Here is a 19,157-nt window from a genome sequence, read left to right as displayed (position 1 = left end):
GGTCCTACCTAATTCTTACCAATTGAATCGTTTTATCTACACTCTATAGATACATGGCGTTAGTAGACTTTGTTTTGTTTACCTTTGATTTGTTCACTTTAGTTAATTATTTTCACATTTGAGAAAATTTTGCACAAATAAGCTCAGTCCAATTAAGAAGATAAGTACACAAAAGATAATTTTAAAGATACATGTTTAAATAACTTTAGTTTAAAAATTACAGGGGTTACCCAGGTTCAATAATTCACATCCAAATTTTTACTCTATATAGGTTTTAATAAGTTCAATTAAGAAAAAAAAAGCTTAAATAAGTAGAAATTGTGTATTTTTTCTAGCATTTTAAGACCAACATGCAGGGCTGAAGGAAATTTTCAACTAAATAAATATCGCGAATTATACTATAGTAGTAATTAGTTTGTTTATTAATTATAGAGTAGATGTTTTTAATGCTAACTTTAGATTAAACTCGTGATATGTATGGAAAAATAAAGTACGTAGGAGTAATTAATAACGGGTGATTGGAATCATTGATAGAGTTATTATGTTGCAGTATTTAAAATGAACATTATAAACTTAATAAAAAATCTATTTGAGGAAAATTTAAATTTCCTTATAAATATACTTGTCTCAACTATTTCTAAATTTGTTGTTCGACCTATATTATATTTGCAGTGTAGGTCCCAAATCAATTTGTGGTACTTATATTCCAATTTTATTTATTTATTTATTATGTTAAGACGTTTATTATTTAGTCAAACATAAGATTATAATATTAATAATATCATAATTAGCAAGATAAGTAATAATCAGAACAACCCCTCAAAAAAAACCTCGAGACTTTAAAGGGGAGAAAAGCATTACATGCATTGATTAATATATACCCATTTCACATAATACAAGCTAATTAAGCAATTAATCTAATAGCTTTGAACCATAATATTAAAATTTCTCTTATAATTATTAGACCTTCTCCTAGAACTAGATCGTCTACCTCCATCCCATCTATCAGCCAATATTGTCTCAATCACACTTGGCTTACAAGGTATGGTAAGTGCACCACCATGATCAAACCCATACTCCTCAGCTGCCTTTTCCAACAATGCTAGAAACATAGGGTGTGTTAAGTACCTTAGAGGCACCACGAACCGCTTCACCTCCCCTCCATCAACAGCCACCGCGACAAAATGCCCTTCCTTGACATCCTCAGGCACCGTGTTTGAGTCACCTCCAGAGTGATCACATACCTCCTCCTCATGATCATGTTGATCTTGGAGCTCATCAACATCGGACATCGAAAGCCTCTTCCCTAGGGAGAAACTCCTTTGTAACTTCTCCATGACTAATTTAAGGTTGATCATCTTGTTTTTCTTAGAAATGAGCTTAGAGTATGCCATATTCAACAAGCTTTGTAATAGAAGTAGGTAATTATATAATATTATGTTTGAAAAATGTTGGTTTTTTGGTCAAATATTAAGGCTTAAGGTTGCACTTTTTTTTGTTGTGTAAAATGGTATAAATTAGGTAGGTATTTATAGGAAAAATTGAAAGTATTAATGATGATAAGAAGGCAATGGAAGAAAAGAGCTAAGGCAAGAAAGACACGGCGGAAGAAACGACAAAGGACGTGATATTAAAGAGGGAGACCGTTGCATGTGAAGGAAAACCCTTAGCTTTCTTCTTAGCCTATGTAACGTCTATTTCGCAATGGTTGTCCTACTATACACTATACAAGAATACAACACCCCACTCTCACTAGTGATCAGTATACCATTAGGCACTCACTCTGAAGTTGCTTCAATTAGTTCCTCTACTTGTTTGTGTTTGTGTGTTTTGGATCTTGTATATTCGATTTCTTATTTAATTCCTAAACTTGTTTATACAACAGGTTTAGTCGCCCAAAGTTTCATAAATGATGTGATACTGGGTTAAAATTAGTATTTTTTTTTTTGGTTGTTGTAAAACGAGCTGCAAAACAGTAACGGTAGCGACGTAGAAGGGATTTGATACCAAACCAGGTCTTGGGTACCAACCCAAAAATCAAATAGGCTAGTTGGAATGATTAGAAGTAGTTAACCTATAATGACTTTTTGAAGCTTAATTTGTGTGATTTGAGCTGAGTTTTAGCTGAATTGAGGTGTAATCAATGAAACACGGAGTAGGACCTAGCCCACACCTAGGCTTCGTATGTATACTTGTGTGAACAATTTGTTAAACAATACTTATGTCATTATGTGATTACATTGAATATTTTGAGCGTATTATTATATAAAAACTTTACTAACTTTTGAAGTAACTTTTAGGCCAACTTTGTTTTATTCATATTATTGTAAATAAATTAGACAGGCTCAAACAATTTTAAACGAAATTAGTATAGATACTTTCAAACAATTTAAGACAGATAATTTGGACAAGGTAATTAGTTCAAATAGGTTCAAACCAAAAAAAAAAAAAAATTTGGATTTAAGATAAGCTAATATTAGTTCACACAAATACGTCAACACGTGTTTTGATTAAATAAAACAGTATTACTAACTACAGTACTTGCTAATAATTTGAAAAGCTCTTGGCTTTGGGTATGTCCTATTCCACTTAATTGCATGTCTAAGTTTATCTTATTATTCTTATATCTAACTTAAATTATATGAACTTAGTTTATTCAAACAATTAAACCTAGCTAGCTATTTGGCCTGAATTTGTTTGAACTACGGAGTAGTAATCTTTTCCTATAAACTACTTATCTTAATTTAGCTGATTAAATTATTTGAAATTTATGTTATCTACACTTTGTAAGCTAGGTTTTGAGAGCCTAGCTAGTATTATTGCTGCATGATTGATGTTCAGAACCTAGTATTATTGTATGCTACCTGATTGATGTTCAGTCAAGTAATGGTAAAAATCAACTTTAGAGTATATACAGTTAGTGTTAAATTTGAAAGAGCCAAAGTTACATTTTAGAGTATAGCCTGTTTCACAAAAGTTGCTAAGCGGTTGAGGCTCCTAAGCTGTCCGATCCGCAAATAGCACTAAATAAAGAGTTGGAGTTATAATTAGGGTTATAGATACCAGCTAGTTAATAAGTTGTACTGTTCATGTGTAAAAGGAGTCAAATATGTAATGGGTACGTCCGGACTTTATTTGTACTGTGATCATCAAAAGCAACATGGTAGGTCAAATCATTTCATATTAAAAAAAGTTAGGCCTAAATGTACATATATATCGATAGGCAGTTAGGGCCTATTCTGATGATTTACTGAACTTAACTGAACTGTTTGTGAGAGAAGGAAATTAGAAGCTGAATTGAACTAAAATTAAGCTGAAGAGAACAAACCCTAATCTGAACTTTGTCAAATGATGTGTTTTCTTTGCCATATATTACTTTCTTATCCATAATTTCATACATACTTGGCTTTGCCACATTGCACTTCCACACTCTCCTTTCATTGCAAATATCATTTTCAAGTGAAATAATCCATAATGTACTATGAAGTACTTTTTTTTGTTGGATAAAAAAAAAACTCGATATTTTCGATCTCCTAACACCTAGACGACTTTAAAAAAGGAACTTGTTTCAAATGATTGGTACGGATGAATTGAAAATAGAGGAAATTAAGGCAAGGCTTTGTTTGGTTCCAACTTATTTTGTGTGCTTTATTTGAACATATAAATATTTTATTGTAGCAATATTAATATGCGATCTTTTTTGTCTAAACTTATCTTAACTTAAGTAGACCCTAATTGCATAGGTTGTGTAAACTAGAATATCACCTCATAATTAGCATTAAAAAATTTTACATACCTCGATCAGAATTATACATGAAAGTTATGCATGCATTGAGTGATCCGATATAATGGGCATTGTTTTTGGTGAATAAAATGCAGCATTACAACTCATCATTCAATTCATGAGTTATCAGAAATTTCTCAAACAAGTAGTAATTTATATACTATATACTTCAGTGGCATCCTAATCTATAGCTGTGATCTGATCTGTACATCGTCAGTGATTGATCTGATCTGTACGTGCTCTTCGTTCTTCTCATCAGATTGAATTGCATGCAATGAGGGTCCTACATACTCCAATTCAATGGCTTTTTATGTTTGGTATTCAGTGTTATTGTATGTTCATTTCTGGTTTTTTCCGCCAGCCAACTCTTGTTTTCTCCATCATTTAAGTACAATCATTTAATTTTTTACAATTAGTCGATTAATGTAGCTATTTGTTAGAGATATGAGATATCACACATATATTTTCCAATATCTCATACCTCTAACACTATTGCACACTTCGTTTCTGAAAGAAGGTTACATTTGAGTTTTTATGTACACTACGGTTAATAAGGAGAATAAGATAGTGAAAAACAATGATTGAACGTTAAATATACATATCGTGTAACTATTAAAGGAGAATCGTCCTTTGTGATACACAAGTACTACGAGTAGTATTTTGTATCGACCGCTTGTCCTTTGGCTTTGCGGATTTTTTAATTTTGTGTTGTCGTCATTCTCATTCATAACTCATAAAAATCATAATACATGTGTAAAGATAACTAAGGTAGTTCATGACGTTACCGTATGTGTTCTACTTTCATATTAACTCATGTGTAGATTTAGTATTCTAGTTTTTAGTATTTCTTTAAAAATCATAATAATTGAATGCAAGTACATAAAATGATAATGAACAAATCCTAATTTTAATTTTTGGGGACGACATTCCTACATAATAGGGTAAAATTAGGTTAGAGTACATAGTAGAGAGTATCAGATTAGAGTGAAATATATATACAAATAACACATTCATGGAATATCTAATACTAAAAAAGATATAGACCAATTAAATCAAACCTATATTACAAAATAATTATGCGTGCACCATTCTCAAGAATATACTCCGTAAGTCCATATATAAGAATTTTCAATATAGAGTAGATGTTGTTGTTGTTGTTATTATAGTACATCCTCTCTTCCTTTGTTTCCTTTATACTTGGTACTCAATCTCTTAATTGGCACGATGATTGAGATTGAGGAAAAATATAGAAGATAGATGTATTATTTTTTAGATTTTATATCTAATCTCTTGATGTGCATGCCAAGGAGTTGTGTTACAAGTATTCTAAAATAATTCGCCCACAAAAAAAAAAAAAAAAAGAACAATAATAATAATAATAATGATAATAATAATAATAATATTAAAACAACACGAGCCAAGTAATTTATACAAACCCTATGTTCCTTAATGTTCTTATTAATCCTTTTTCCTTAGCTTAATCCTAATTAATTACTCACAGTTCCTTAATTATTATATATTCGGTATATAGTTATATACTCACTTTGTTCTTTTTGCAAAAACACAACAATAGAAGTATAGAATATCCGTCCTTTCGCAAAAGGTTTAAATATCTGATGATCTTGAAGATTTGAGCCATTGATTACTCATAAGAGTAGTCATATTACCTATAGCAAGTAGTAACTAGAGAATTCAGAAGTCGGCAAGGAAGTTTAATGTAGAACCATGTGAATACTGCTTAGTCGTTGATCCTTGAAAAATTGTACTTGTATCATTATATTGGTGGCCTCAATTACACGGCGTAGGCTACTTTTGTGGTTGAAATAGGTTAGGGTTTTGGTACACAAAAATTTCACTTTCGTACAAAAACAGTTGAAAACATGCATGCTTTTAAGTTTTACTTCCACCCAAATAGGTCATCACCTATGATCAGTATCATCGCCCTAGCTATATACTGTAGTACTCCATCCGTATTTGATTAATTGCTTCATTTTTCATATTTAGCTGTATTTAAGTAATTGCTCTATTACCGCATTTAGAAAATTTTAACAATTTTTTTTTTATTTTTTTATTTTCCTTCTTACTATTGATCCTCTCATATATGTCATATTTTAATAACACATTGGGTATTTTATTAAAAAAAAAAAAAAAGACATTAGGTTTTCATGTACATACTCCTCACAATTTGGTTCATCATGTAATAAAGTTTATTGAGGTAGAGGTGATAGAGTAGTGGCATACTAACATCGTTCCCTCCTCATATCCTTGAATCTAAGGATCAACCCTTATGGGACTCATTTGAGAGATTTCCCTTATTTGAGTTATCTCCCCCTCAAATGAGCGTCGTTCTTCTTACCATTAAAAAGCTGTAATAAAATTTATTTGAATATTTGAAATTAAGGTTTGCAGGGCCGGCTATGGGCCTGTGCAAAGAGACCCATAGCACAGGGCCCCGAAATTAAGAGGGCCCTCAATTGAAAAAAACCATTGTTACTATTATAAGAAAAATAAATGTGCAATGTGTTATGTAAGTGCAATTTGCTTAGTTGGTAGCTGTCGAATACTTAAGTCATTAAGGCTTGGGTTATTGTGCCAGGGTTGAGGTTCGAGCCCCCATGTCTTTTTTTTTTTATTTTTTATTTTTTTTATATATATTTTTTATTATACATTTAAAAACCTTTTGCCATTCTCTTTTCTTTCATTTTTTTCCAGCCTTTATTTTACTTTTTATTTTCTTTTTATTCTTTTTTGTTTGTTCAATCACTAGTCTAGGGAATTAAGAGGCCAGACCAGTTTTGCTAATTTGTTTTTAATGTAGTATCTAGAAATTAAGAGGCCAGACCAGTTTTGCTAATTTGTTTTTAATGTAATAAACAGACTAATTAAACTTACATTTTAGGTTAATTAATTGATAAGCATATTTATTCAAAATAATTAATAAGTATATATAGTTTCTCTTAAAAAAAAAGGAAATATATGGGTTAAACTTGAAATTGAAATGCTATTATCAAATTCATAAACTTAATAATAAAACATAAGTTTTATGTGTTTTATCATGTAAAAAAAAGAAGGCTAAATGCAATGAGTTAAAAACTATAAAGCATAATTTCATATTTAAAATTATACGTTTTAAAATCATTGGGGCCTAATTTAAAAATAGCACAGGGCCCCTAAATTGGTTGGGACGGCCCTGAAGGTTTGTTCTTTAATGATTATACATATCGTTTTTAATACTTATCATCACATAAAAGAAATGACTAATAAAGAATACTTCTAAGCTATTTTACTTTTTATATTCTTTCAATGATCAATAAGTATAAGTAAGTTTGAAATTAAAACTCGCTCGGTCGCTACTATGTATAAAATCATCAAAATAAATGAGCTGTAGCCGTCCATATCTGCAAGAAGATATTCGCGGCATTTTTGTACAATTGTACTTAATATATAAATCTATTTTTGGTGATGAATTCAACATGTGCAAAAACAAATTCAGGCATATATACTTCATAGCTAGAAGCAATGAATCACGTGTGGGATACAAATTAAACTATAACATTATAACCTAATTTCCACAACGTTACATCCCATCAATAGTTACTATAACATGTGAATAACAGGACCAATACTTTGATCATTCAGCATTTATAAACAATAGTAAAGTAGGATTATATACAACGTGTATATACTACGGAGTACTATGTAATTCGCAAAAGATGATAACAATTGTGATCTAGGATTAACGAAGACCTCGAAAAAGATTCGAACCCGACATAGGGAGCCATGGTGATCTATTATTGTAAGCTAGACAATTGTTCCTGTATAGTAGTATTGAACTTGACATAAGATGAATCTTACCAGATGTTCTAGTGACGAGACAAGAGCTAAATAATATGTGCATTTTAGGTATTTAAGGGTCCAATTCTGCTTTTTTTTACGCGTCCTTACATAGAAAAATTCGTAGATGCATGTGGTATACTAATTTTTAGCATATGAATCATGTGTTACACTGTCGTTAGATCAATCGAATATACTTGAAAGATGTTAAGAACTACAAGTATGTATGACAATAAGAACAAAGTAATACTGTATATATTTGGATTTTCTTTTTATATATGAAGTCCAAATTTCAGTAGTGACTGTTATCCTATCACGCGTAAATTGTGCATTATTCTTTGATAGTAACGTATTAATGTGTAAATAATGATCAAGATTAATTCAAGATATACTTCTTAGACTCTACGGCAAATAATGACAAGGCCAGTGATTGATGATCACGAACATATGCTTTATTTCACGACTTACCTATGAATTTTGTGACCATGGATTTGATGAAAATTTGTGACCATGGATTTCACACTTAAATATCTCTCACCTATGAATTTTTATGTACTAAAATAATTTTTAGGAAAATACTATATGTAGTTTTAAGGGCTATGTATAAGAAGCTAAAAGAAAAAAAAAATTACTCTTCTTTATTTTAATAACTGTTACATTTTGACTGGTATATAGATTTAGCCAATTTACTTGACTTAAATAAAATAAGAGGTAAGTGGGGGTATTTAGAGTATTAGGAAGTTGTAAAAGAAAGATACTGTGAGTAATAATTTATTGAAAAGTAATGAATGTAAGAGGAGGGAAATAAGAAAGAAAAAAAAAAAGGTATTACCCTACCTTGAAATGAGTCAATGCTGAGGCAAGCCATGCTAATCTTCCATAAAAGAGGTCCATTGACCCACGAGTCATGTCCAGTTGGATGATGCCATATGGCCCTTTACTTAAATATGTTGAGTTGTTGACCAATGCATGGACTAACTCGATGTAGTGAATAAAGGTGTCAATTTGGGTGGTGTTTGTATCGACTTTGGTGAGGTTGGCTCTTGGGTCAGGTTTATTTTAAACTTGAATTATATTGAAATAAGAGTCGAATTTTTTTTGGGTCGATTTTGAATCTGGTTGATTCGGGTGTGGTTTTGTTGTGTTGATATCATGCTCAATGCTCGTCCTGAACCGTACTTTAAACAGACTTGTTTTGTATAGGCCCATTTCGTGTTAGGCCCAAACATCAGCCATACCCAACTTCAGTTGTTTTCTTTATTCAACCAAGAAGTTGTTCAAAAAAATATTAGACCGTTAAGCATTAACTTGTTAAAACCTCGTTTTTCTTCAAAAATGAGCAAAACGATGTGTTTAATTTTCTTTAATCCAAATTTAGAGGGTCCATTTACATAGCGCCAGAACACATTTCAAAATTTGAAAAAACTCATCCCAACGTCTCTCTACGCTCCCCCTTCCCCAATTCCGCTCCTCCCACTTTCTGCAAAACCCTAAATCAAAAAATCAAACCTTCGAAATTCACTCACAAAATCCCTAATTCTGTACAAATTCTTCCTCATTTTCTCTCTCCTCTTCAACAATGGCGACTCGCAACCAAAATCGACCTCCTAAGAGCCCTTTCCATGTACTTCACTCTCACTCTCTCTCCTCATTTTCCGCCATTGAAGCTTCATCTTCATCTTCCTCTTGTAATTTGGTTAATCTTTGATTGTTGTATTTGATTGCAGAAAAAGGATGGCGGAGAAGAAATTCCCTTTGATAAGCGCCGGCGAATCGCCGGAGGAACGAGGTTAGCAGGGCCCACTGCGGCGAGTAGGGCGCGGCAGGTGCTTTCCGCTGTCAATTCGAACAATCAAGATACTGCTAGTGATACGGCATCGGTTGCCGAGGGTTCGGAGCAGGTTGAATTTACTAGTGAAGAAGTGGAAGCGTTATTGAATGAGAAAATTAAGGGAAAAAAGTTTGATCTCAAGGTATTTGTTCAAAACAATTGAATGTTAGATGTTTTGTGTTTGATTGATTTATGTGGTGTTCATAATTGGAGAGGTTTTTAGGTAGATTGATTGCTTGATTATTGAATTTTAGGGTAAATTGGAGCAAATTTCAGAATTGAATAAAAAGCTCAGGCTTTGTATAAAATGGTTTCAAGAAGGTGAGCAAACCCGTAATCAAGAGCAGGAAAAGCTGCGGAATTTGTTAGATGAATCCGAGAAGAAATGCTTGGAAATCGGTAATTTCTTTAACCCTAATCATTTGTTGATGTGTTATAGCTAATTCTGTATTGGGAAGTTTGCCAAGTACAAATATTGAAAATCATTAATGGCCTTTATTTTCGATCACTTCGATTTTACTTGCTTTTATGTAAGCTGTATTAGTTCAATATTAAGGAGTGAATCAATTACAAATCATAGAATTTCCCCCCCTTAAGCTAGGGTTTTATCACTGTCAAACACTCAAACTTCGAGGTGTGGATTGGAATTATTGATTACTGAGACTCGTTTTCTTAGGCTTAATCTGTTAAGCATTAGTTATATCATACTGGAGATCATTTTTTAGTTCTTTGTTAGGCAAGGAAGAATAAGAGTGATCATGTTGACATTATAGCATATCTCATTTTTATGTGTGGTATGATTTTAGAGATTGGGAGGAAGAACAAGGAGGACGAACTTAACGCGATTATTGGAGAGTTGAGACATAATGTTGCAGTTTTGGAGGAGAAATTCGTGAAAGAAGAGTCAGAAAAGCTGGTATGCTTACTTCAATTAATAATAAATTTTAATTTGTTATCACACTATTATTTTTTAATCTTTAACCCTTTTAAAATATGTCAACCATGGTATGTGTAGGATGCAATTGAATGTCTTAATCGAGAAAAGGAAGGGAGAGTTGCTGCAGAAGCTTTGAATGCTGCCCTTTCTCAGGAGCTTGAGAAAACCCGTCAAGAAAAAATGACTGCTGACCAAAAGGTATTGCAGCTGCATTGATTAGCTAAGTATTCCTGCCACTACATGTTTACAATGTACTTGTTCTTATGATGTTTATTTTAAACATTAAATTGTTTAGGTAATATCAGTCAATGATATGTACAAGCGCTTGCAAGAGTACAACACAAGCTTACAGCAGTATAATAGCAGGCTGCAAACAGATCTTGCAACAGCTAATGCAACACTTCAAAGGGTGGAGAAGGAGAAATCCACGATTGTAGAGAATTTGGGTACCTTAAGGGGGCATTACGCCTCCCTGCAAGATCAATTGACAACTTCGAGGGTAAGCTGCTTGATGAAAGCTGCTTCCTCAAGCAACTTACTTAATGCTTTTCTTTTCAAATCATCTGATTTAACATGGAGCTGTCTTGTGTGGTGTGCCATTTGTTTTAGTTTTTTATGCATGCATTGGTTGCTGATATTAGTGATGTATCTTGTAAAATGGATCTTCAGTTATTAAGAAATTTTTATAATATGTATCAGTGTGTCTTATTGGTGTCTTATATTCTTTTGACAAGGTATTGTTTTGGATATCAAGGAAATAAGGAAATTTTAATGGTAGTAGTTTATTGGGCTTTTGATGTATAGAATTCCTTGTAGCTAAGTGGGAAAGGAGTGTGAAAATGGTATCCTAACGGTTAACTTATATACAGCTTTTATTGTCCTGTATATGTAAGGAACTCAAAATTAATTTTATGTTCCTCTGAATCAAATTTGTATAATGAAGATGGATGAAACATGATACACAATATGCAAAATCTTACGACATTCAATTGAAAATGTCAGGAGTATGTGTGCTACTGGTTATAAAAGGTCTGCTTTGTAATTAATTGCTTTTGTTTCTTTGCCTATCTCTAGGCTTCCCAAGATGAGGCCATAAAGCAAAAAGAGACATTTATGAATGAAGCTAATCGTCTACGTGGGGAGTTGCAACAAGTAAGAGAAGATCGTGAACGGTTGCAATCACAAATGAAGCTCCTAACTGCTGATATCGAAAGGCTTAAAGAGAGTACGGGAAAATCTGTGGCAGAGTTGGATAACATGATGATCAAGTCAAATTCCTTGGAGGTTTATTACCTTGACTATATATTTTTTTTTCTAGGCTTTCTGCCAAATCATTTCTAAATAAGTAATTATTGTCTGTGCATCTTCTGATAGGAAACCTGTGCTTCACAAAGGGAACAATTGCGTATACTTCAACATCAGCTTGCTGCTGCAAACGAGAAACTTAAGGTTGAAATTTAAGACTTAGTTTACAAATTTGTATACTTCAACATTCATCACCTAGCCTGTACATTGCACACTTTTGTTCATATCAAAGTTGTTCTTTGCAGATGGCTGATCTATCTGTTTCGGAAACAAAAACTGAATATGAAGAGCAGAAACAAGAGATATGTCAATTGAGAAAACGTTTGGCAGATGCTGAACTTCAAATTAATGAAAAGGAGATGTTGAGGAGAAAGCTGCACAACACTATTTTGGTAATTATTTACTGGAAATAGACAAACTTTATATGTTGATATTGTTTTAGAGTATTTTAAATGGACAACGGGAAAAGGAAAGTTGGAAAAGGGACAATTAACATTGGCAATGTAAGTGAAGGAAAGTATGGGAAAATCTTTACATGACTTATTCCGAGTAGTATATTATTTGGTTAGTATATTTGTATTATGATGAAGACCTATTTTCCATTGGTGCCTCTTTATAATCATGTTTCTCCTTCACTTGAAATGTATATTTATTTATTTATTTGTTGGGGGTGGGGGTGGGGGCGGGTGGACTTTCTCTTATCCCCCCTTGCATTTATATTGAAATTTCTAAACCTTTTTTGTTTTTCTGTTTTTTTGTGTTACAGGAATTAAAAGGAAACATTCGTGTCTTCTGCAGAGTGAGGCCTTTACTACCTGAGGATGGCTGTGCTTCAGATTTACCAGTTATATCATATCCTGCCTCAGATGAAGGACATGAGCAGGGCATTGATCTTACACAAAGTGGTAAGTTTTTAGGCATTTTTGCATTATTATCCAAGCATGCCTGGTTTCACATTTTCGTTATTGTAAATGATGAACAGAATAAAAATGGACTTCACATTTTTAATTCACGGTACAACATTATATCAGGTCGATGCGTTGTAATTTGTAAGAACTAGTTACTGATACCTTTTCCTCCTTTTTTTTCAGGACAAAAGTATGCTTTCACTTTTGACAAAGTTTTTACTCATGAGGCCTCACAGACTCATGTGTTTTCGGAAATATCAGAGTTGGTGCAGAGTGCACTTGATGGATATAAGGTGACATGTTGCTTCAATTGGATTTCCTACTTAAATTAAAATGAAAGCATACTTAATTTAAGGTGACACGTTGCTTCAAGTGGCTAAGATCAATCATTTGCAGACATTTTTATCACTTAGCTTGAACTTGTTAAAGAGAATTTTTACCCTTTGGATTTGTGTAAGAATGATAAGGTAGTTTGTGAAGCTTATCACCTATCCTCTGATCCATGACTGTTTCTTACGTTCAGTTTTCTCTTTATTAGTATGTTAGCTGTTGTTTGTGGTACAAAACATGTAGGATTGTAGTATAGAAATGCGGAACATTCAATCATTGTGTTTTCATTGTTTAAGGATGTTTATGTGGTGAGTCTCTGGTATTATTTCATATTCTTTTCGAGATATCTAATTCCATTGGAATTTCTGTCTTATATATAAGCAGGTTTGTATATTTGCTTATGGTCAAACAGGTTCAGGCAAAACATATACCATGATGGGCAGGCCTCAGTCCATAGACCAGAAAGGGCTTATACCCCGCTCTTTGGAGCAGATTTTTGAGACTAGCCAAAGGCTCTCTGCTCAGGGCTGGAAGTATAAAATGCAGGTAGGCTGGTTGACTCTCAATTCCATGTATTATCTGAAAATACTTCTAATAGGAGTATAGTAAATGTTATGCTTAATATTTACCAATTTATGTAAAAAGCATTGGAATATTTACTTATTCACACACGCAAATAGATATTTTTCATTGATGGAAGTGTAGCAAGTTTAGTGATGAAGAAGTCATTGTTAACTTGCTGTTTATATCAGGCATCAGTACTGGAAATTTACAATGAAACAATTAGGGATCTCCTGGCACCTAATCGAACAAGCTGGGATGCTACACGTACTGAAAATGGCATTCCTGGAAAGCAGTATGCAATTAAGCATGACGCAAATGGGGAAACATATGTTTCTGATCTTACCATTGTTGATGTCTGTAGCTCAAAAGAGGTAGCTTCTCTGCTGCATCAAGCAGGTCAATGCCGGTAAGTGTTATTTTATTTTACTTTCTGTGTACAAAAGGAGGTTGGACTGAAAATCAAATGTGGGAGGGCTAGTAATAGGTTCTGATTTCCCTAAAGCTTTCTTAGATAGAGGTTGTAGAACTGAATGTATCAGTGATGATGATTTTCGAGCTTAGTCAGTATTTTTAGTAGGATTTAAGATATTGACTTTTTACCCGAATGTATATCTATGCATATAAAGAAATCAGATCTATCAATCGCCTTCTCTTCCTTTCTCAAACACATTATAGGAAATTTCTTTGGCACTCTTTCTCAGTATATCTTTATCGTGATTCTTCTTTCTGCCTTTTTGCTTCATGCTTTCTTACTTTACTGTGCTATCTTCCAGGTCGGTTGGCAAGACACAAATGAATGAGCAATCATCAAGAAGTCACTTTGTGTTTACCCTGCGGATAACTGCAGTAAATGCGGTAGGCTTTAAATTTAAGCACTTTACATTCTTGTAGCCCTAGTATGACTTGTCTGACATGAGTGGTTGATTTTTCCAGACCACTGAAAAGCATGGTGTTTTGAATCTTATTGATCTTGCTGGAAGTGAGCGGCTCTCTAAAAGTGGCTCAACAGGAGATCAATTGAAAGAGACTCAGGTATATATGTCTGCTTAGGAATTTGTTTGGGTTTCTGAGCTTGTTATTCCAGGCCACTGAACTGAATCTAACTTCTTTTTGCTATGATCAGGCCATAAACAAGAGCTTGTCCTGCCTGGCTGATGTTATATTCGCTTTGGCCAAGAAGGATAACCATGTCCCTTTTAGGAACTCAAAGCTTACATATCTTCTGCAGGTACCAATATGAAACTATCATCTTAAATGAACTACCTTATCTTGGTGTTTTTTCTAATATCATTTCTAATAGTAAATATCATGTGCAAAAACCTGCAAATTTAAAAGCGATCTATTTTCCATATTTGCAGTTTACTAATAATATTTGATAACATACTTCCTAATATCCGGTTATTTGACATAATTCTGATAACCGGATATCAAATATTTCCTGTCCTTAATCTGCATACATTCTATTGCTTCTGGAATGGAGTCTATCTGACATAATTCTGATTAGAATGACATGAATATTTCCTGTCTTTAATCTGAATACATTCTATTGCTTCTGGAATGGAGTCCTTAGTTTCATGCATCTCAATTTCCATCAGTTGCTTTTATTGAAACTGGATAAATATTAATATATCTGTGTTGTATTATCAGCCATGCCTTAGTGGAGACTCCAAGACGTTGATGTTTGTCAACCTTTCTCCCGAACCATCATCTGTCAACGAGTCACTTTGCTCCCTCCGGTTTGCAGCCAGAGTCAATACTTGTCAGATAGGAGTTCCTCGCCGTCAGACAGCTATCAGATCGGCTGATTCTCGTTTAAGCATAGGCTGAAGACATGATTCCTTCTCTCTTTTTATTTCTTAACATCTAGTCTCACAACCACATCTCCCGTTGGTTATGTTACCTGTATGAAATTTGTTCCTAGAGTTGTAATCTGTATTACATATATTTACATGATGGGCTTATAATGGATTTGTATAAGCAGCTATAGGTTGCATTAATTGGTTTATTCTGATTGTATTGTAATATATTGAATCTGAGGGCAAAGTTTCCTGCTTGCCTGTAATACCTGATTTGAATGGGTTTCTGCTGTGTCGTTTTGATGTATCTTCTTTCTTCATATTATCAATTATAATTTGATTTATGCAAATTCAGAGTATATTACAGTGCAGTCAATAATTATTTGAAGAGATTTATTCAAATTACTTTAGATTCATTGCAAGTTTGTAATTATAGTATGAAAATGTACTCATGCATATGTTCATTAACAAAAAAAGGCCTTGTGTTCTTGATTTTTTGTATTGAAACGGAGTGTCTTTATATAATTGCATTGAAATATAATGATCAATTTTGAAATCCATATACAGTCATAAATTTACTTCTATTACTTCATTTATAAGAATAAAGGATAGAATTTCAAGTCTACTTATAATGCTTAGAAATTAATTGTATACAAAAAAAAAAGGAAAATAGCTCATAAGTTGTTTTGACATTACAACATAAGTACTTGTATAAAACAAAGTGTTTATCCACGTTGAAAAATCTATTTTATAGTGAAAAGTAGAAATGACAAATACAATTGGAAAAGAGATAGAAATTTGATTGGGAAAACAAGTTATAAATAAAAATTTCTTAAAAATTTAATAGTCGTTCAAATCACATTGTGTATCTACAGGTTTGAAATATGAGTTACCAAACACGTATCTTTGAACTTCAATGGTGCAATTTTACATAAGGCAAATTTAAAATAATTTCTTTTTAGACAAGACAAATTCATACTATGTATTAACTACTCCGTATTACAAAAACAGGTTATGTTGACATTAGGCACATGACAATTTTTATGAATTTTTATTTTCTGCCTAATATTTTTATGACATCATTTTTTCTTCCCATGTGTGATTACATATTCCTAAATAAAGTATAGGGTCTATAAAGTACTAAGCTAGTATAGTCATATTAGAGACAAATCAAATCAAACTAGGCCTTTGGAACATAATTAATTTTGATTTTGTTAGGGAGAATAATTTTTTTTATTTTTATTTATTTTTTATTTATTTATTTATTTTTAAAATTTTTTTTTTTTAAAATTTTTTTTACTAAAAATAAAATAACATTATGTTGTGGTTTAATTTAGGTGGTTCTAGAATTGCATGTCAAAGCCCACAGTATTATTGTGGCCCCAAGAATCACTAACATCCTTTATAATTGCATTAAATTAAGCTTATTAATTAAATCAATATCAACAATCTTATTTGATTCGCCTTAATTACCCAAAAACTAATCAAAATATCAAACAAGATACGGAGTACTATTTGTTTTTTGTAATTAAAATTAAAGGGTGGGTCCACCTCAAGTTGATTCATGCCAGTCTCTTATCTAGATATATAGTTCGTTCACATCCACTTTGTTGGACTTCTTATTCGAATATTTTCAGGTGTTGTCAATTTTTATTTAAATCGATTTTATATAAGAAAAACTCATCAAAACTAAAAAACATTAACAAAAGTGAAGGAGATGGAGAGTAGCAGATCAAAGGTTTCAGCTGTGGAATCCAAGGATCAATGGGAGGATCTTGTCAACAAAGCCAAGGAACAGGGTACCCCTGTATGTTCATTTCTATTACCCGTCTTCGTCCGAATTTAGTTGTCACTTCAAATTATGCTATTTATATTGATTATTGTTCAAATATATGTTGTGGTTCTGGTTGTGAGTTTGTATTTTATATGAATAATTTTGAAAGATCTAATCTTGCATAATTTTTTTTTTGATCAATATGGCTTAGTGGGGTCATGAGTTATTTTGGGGCTTTATCATATTTTTGCATGCTATTTTTGGGCAAAATTTATGTATTCAATTCTATTTATTGAATTTCTTGAACACTAAGCAAGAAAAAAAAAAGCTATGAAAATGGATGGGTTCCATTTATTTTTGGTGGAGTGATGGGAGGAGGAAGGGATTCATATTAATGAGGGGTGTTTTTGGAAGTTCAGAAGCAAACATTTTTATATTGGCAATGAAATAGTAAAATTTCCGTCTCTTTTCACTTGCCCCATATTTGTTGAAAATCTCGTCATAAAAGGTCAAACAAGGCCGGTAGAGAAGGATAGGGGGAGTATGAATGTGTCATTTCTTAGGAAGAGTTGGATACTTATTACTTGGATATGATGTATTTATTTTGGTGAAACATGTTTATATCATGTTATAATGGCAAATTTTATTTTACAGATTGTGGCTCACTTTGGAGCAACATGGTGTGTCACATCATTTGTTATGAATCCATTCTTTGAAGAATTGGCCTCAGAATATGCTGATGTACAGTTTGTCAACGTTGATGTTGATGAAGTCAAGGTAGTATCTTTCCCTTTGAAATGACTTGGTTTTGTTGAATTGGCCTTAAGAAAATATATTTTCGGATTTCATATTTCATAGTAGTATATGATGAATATGTTATTGGATTGTGTTTTGATTCTGTCAATCAATTACAGTGTGCTTATCTTGTTATTGTGTAGAGTTATGCGTGTAACAAGTAATTTGGTTCGATTTGGGACAAATGGTGTATAATCAGGTCTATTGTCGATCAGTTTATCATGAAAGAATCAGTTGATGTTACATGCTGTAAGCTCCTATTGAGTTAGTTTAATACAATTTCAGTCGGGTTTGTGTTATTTGTATCTTGTAGTTGAGAGTTCGAGACAATTTACTAGGCGGTCCAGGTCTTTACTGGTTAGCAAAGGTGAAATTTTCCAATAATTAGTGTCATGTCTTGTGAAATTGTAGTGTCCGACTGACTGCTTCTAAATCTGATTCCCATGTCATGTTAAGCACTACTATGTTTGCTTCTCTATAGCATTACCATACATAAGAAATGCCCTTTTTTCAGTTGATTAGTCAAGATTTTGAATCATGCTTATCTAGAGTATCTGATATGTTGATATGATTTTTATGTTTAATGCGGTATTAGTATGATAATATCTCGGGTCAATTTCAGAAAATTACTACTTTCATACAGGTTAATCATTTTGTAGTTCTTTACTTATCGTATTTGCACTTGTGGCTTTTGTTGTACAGGAAGTTGCTTCAATGATGGGAGTGAAAGCTATGCCAACATTTCTTGTGCTGAAGGATGGCATCGTAGTTGACAAGATGGTTGGAGCGAACAAAGATGAGTTAAGGAAAAGGGTCGAAAAGTTTACTGGTGCTAGTATGGCCTAGTCTTGTATTTCATGTTGTGCATTCTGTTACCTTGCTCATTTTCCTTATAGCAGTGTGCTGGCAAATAGGAAAATTATTACAGCTTTATGCCAATGATTTCTGATGTATGAATGTATTCCGTTTCTGGTGTGGTACTGATTGTCAAGTGAAAATATATACATGAAAGTATGCGTATGAAAGGTTGATTGTAAATTATTTCATGTATTTTGTGCTATGCCTGATGACTGCTTCTCATCTGTTCTGTTTTTGATTATTGAATGTCTTGGCATGTTCATAATATTTGAATTGAAGATTTGCTTGTCAAGCTGTTAGCTTGAAGTGTCTGCTGCAGTCATTGAGTCAGCATAATTGTCATATTTTGCTACACTAGAGAGTATCATAAGAACAGAAGCACATCAATTCATTGCTGACTCACTGTGTATAGTACGAACCTGCATTATAACTTCAGTCACT

General features: G+C 32.7%; 2 protein-coding genes and 1 pseudogene across 2 annotated transcripts; 2 read left to right on the top strand and 1 right to left on the bottom strand.

Moving 5' to 3' along the window:
- Positions 1–870: 870 nt before the first annotated feature.
- On the bottom strand, positions 871–1,430 carry LOC145611379 (protein SMALL AUXIN UP-REGULATED RNA 54 pseudogene; annotated as a pseudogene).
- Positions 1,431–9,020: 7,590 nt separating this feature from the next.
- LOC145611368 (kinesin-like protein KIN-14C) lies at positions 9,021–15,566 on the top strand. Its single transcript, XM_081666694.1, has 17 exons — positions 9,021–9,242; positions 9,346–9,591; positions 9,704–9,848; positions 10,256–10,365; positions 10,465–10,584; positions 10,682–10,885; positions 11,461–11,670; positions 11,761–11,835; positions 11,937–12,083; positions 12,458–12,596; positions 12,783–12,892; positions 13,314–13,475; positions 13,682–13,899; positions 14,267–14,348; positions 14,427–14,525; positions 14,617–14,721; positions 15,141–15,566. The coding sequence occupies exons 1-17, from the start codon at positions 9,198–9,200 to the stop codon at positions 15,318–15,320; spliced, it is 2,397 nt and encodes a 798-aa protein (XP_081522820.1). The 5' UTR covers positions 9,021–9,197; the 3' UTR covers positions 15,321–15,566.
- Positions 15,567–16,916: 1,350 nt separating this feature from the next.
- On the top strand, positions 16,917–18,904 carry LOC145611381 (thioredoxin-like protein CXXS1). The gene is made up of 3 exons (XM_081666708.1): positions 16,917–17,096; positions 17,718–17,840; positions 18,561–18,904. Exons 1-3 carry the CDS (start codon positions 17,007–17,009, stop codon positions 18,702–18,704), a joined length of 357 nt encoding a protein of 118 aa, XP_081522834.1. The 5' UTR covers positions 16,917–17,006; the 3' UTR covers positions 18,705–18,904.
- Positions 18,905–19,157: the final 253 nt, after the last annotated feature.

This window comes from Chenopodium album, chromosome 24, assembly GCF_948465745.1.
Source record: "Chenopodium album chromosome 24, dcCheAlbu1.1, whole genome shotgun sequence".
NCBI classification, from domain to species: domain Eukaryota; kingdom Viridiplantae; phylum Streptophyta; class Magnoliopsida; order Caryophyllales; family Amaranthaceae; genus Chenopodium; species Chenopodium album.
The sequence above is the reverse complement of the archived record's forward strand: the minus strand, read 5'-3'. Positions and strand labels throughout refer to the sequence as shown.

Bases quoted from the DNA above. Each gene is read 5' to 3' on its own strand.
- LOC145611381 (XM_081666708.1), top strand. From the start codon at position 17,007: ATGGAGAGTAGCAGATCAAAGGTTTCAGCTGTGGAATCCAAGGATCAA. The intron at 17,097-17,717 runs GTATGTTCATTT...TTTATTTTACAG, and splicing joins CCAAGGAACAGGGTACCCCT to ATTGTGGCTCACTTTGGAGC. The intron at 17,841-18,560 runs GTAGTATCTTTC...TTTGTTGTACAG, and splicing joins TTGATGTTGATGAAGTCAAG to GAAGTTGCTTCAATGATGGG.
- LOC145611368 (XM_081666694.1), top strand. From the start codon at position 9,198: ATGGCGACTCGCAACCAAAATCGACCTCCTAAGAGCCCTTTCCAT. The intron at 10,366-10,464 runs GTATGCTTACTT...TGGTATGTGTAG, and splicing joins AAGAAGAGTCAGAAAAGCTG to GATGCAATTGAATGTCTTAA. The intron at 10,886-11,460 runs GTAAGCTGCTTG...GCCTATCTCTAG, and splicing joins ATCAATTGACAACTTCGAGG to GCTTCCCAAGATGAGGCCAT.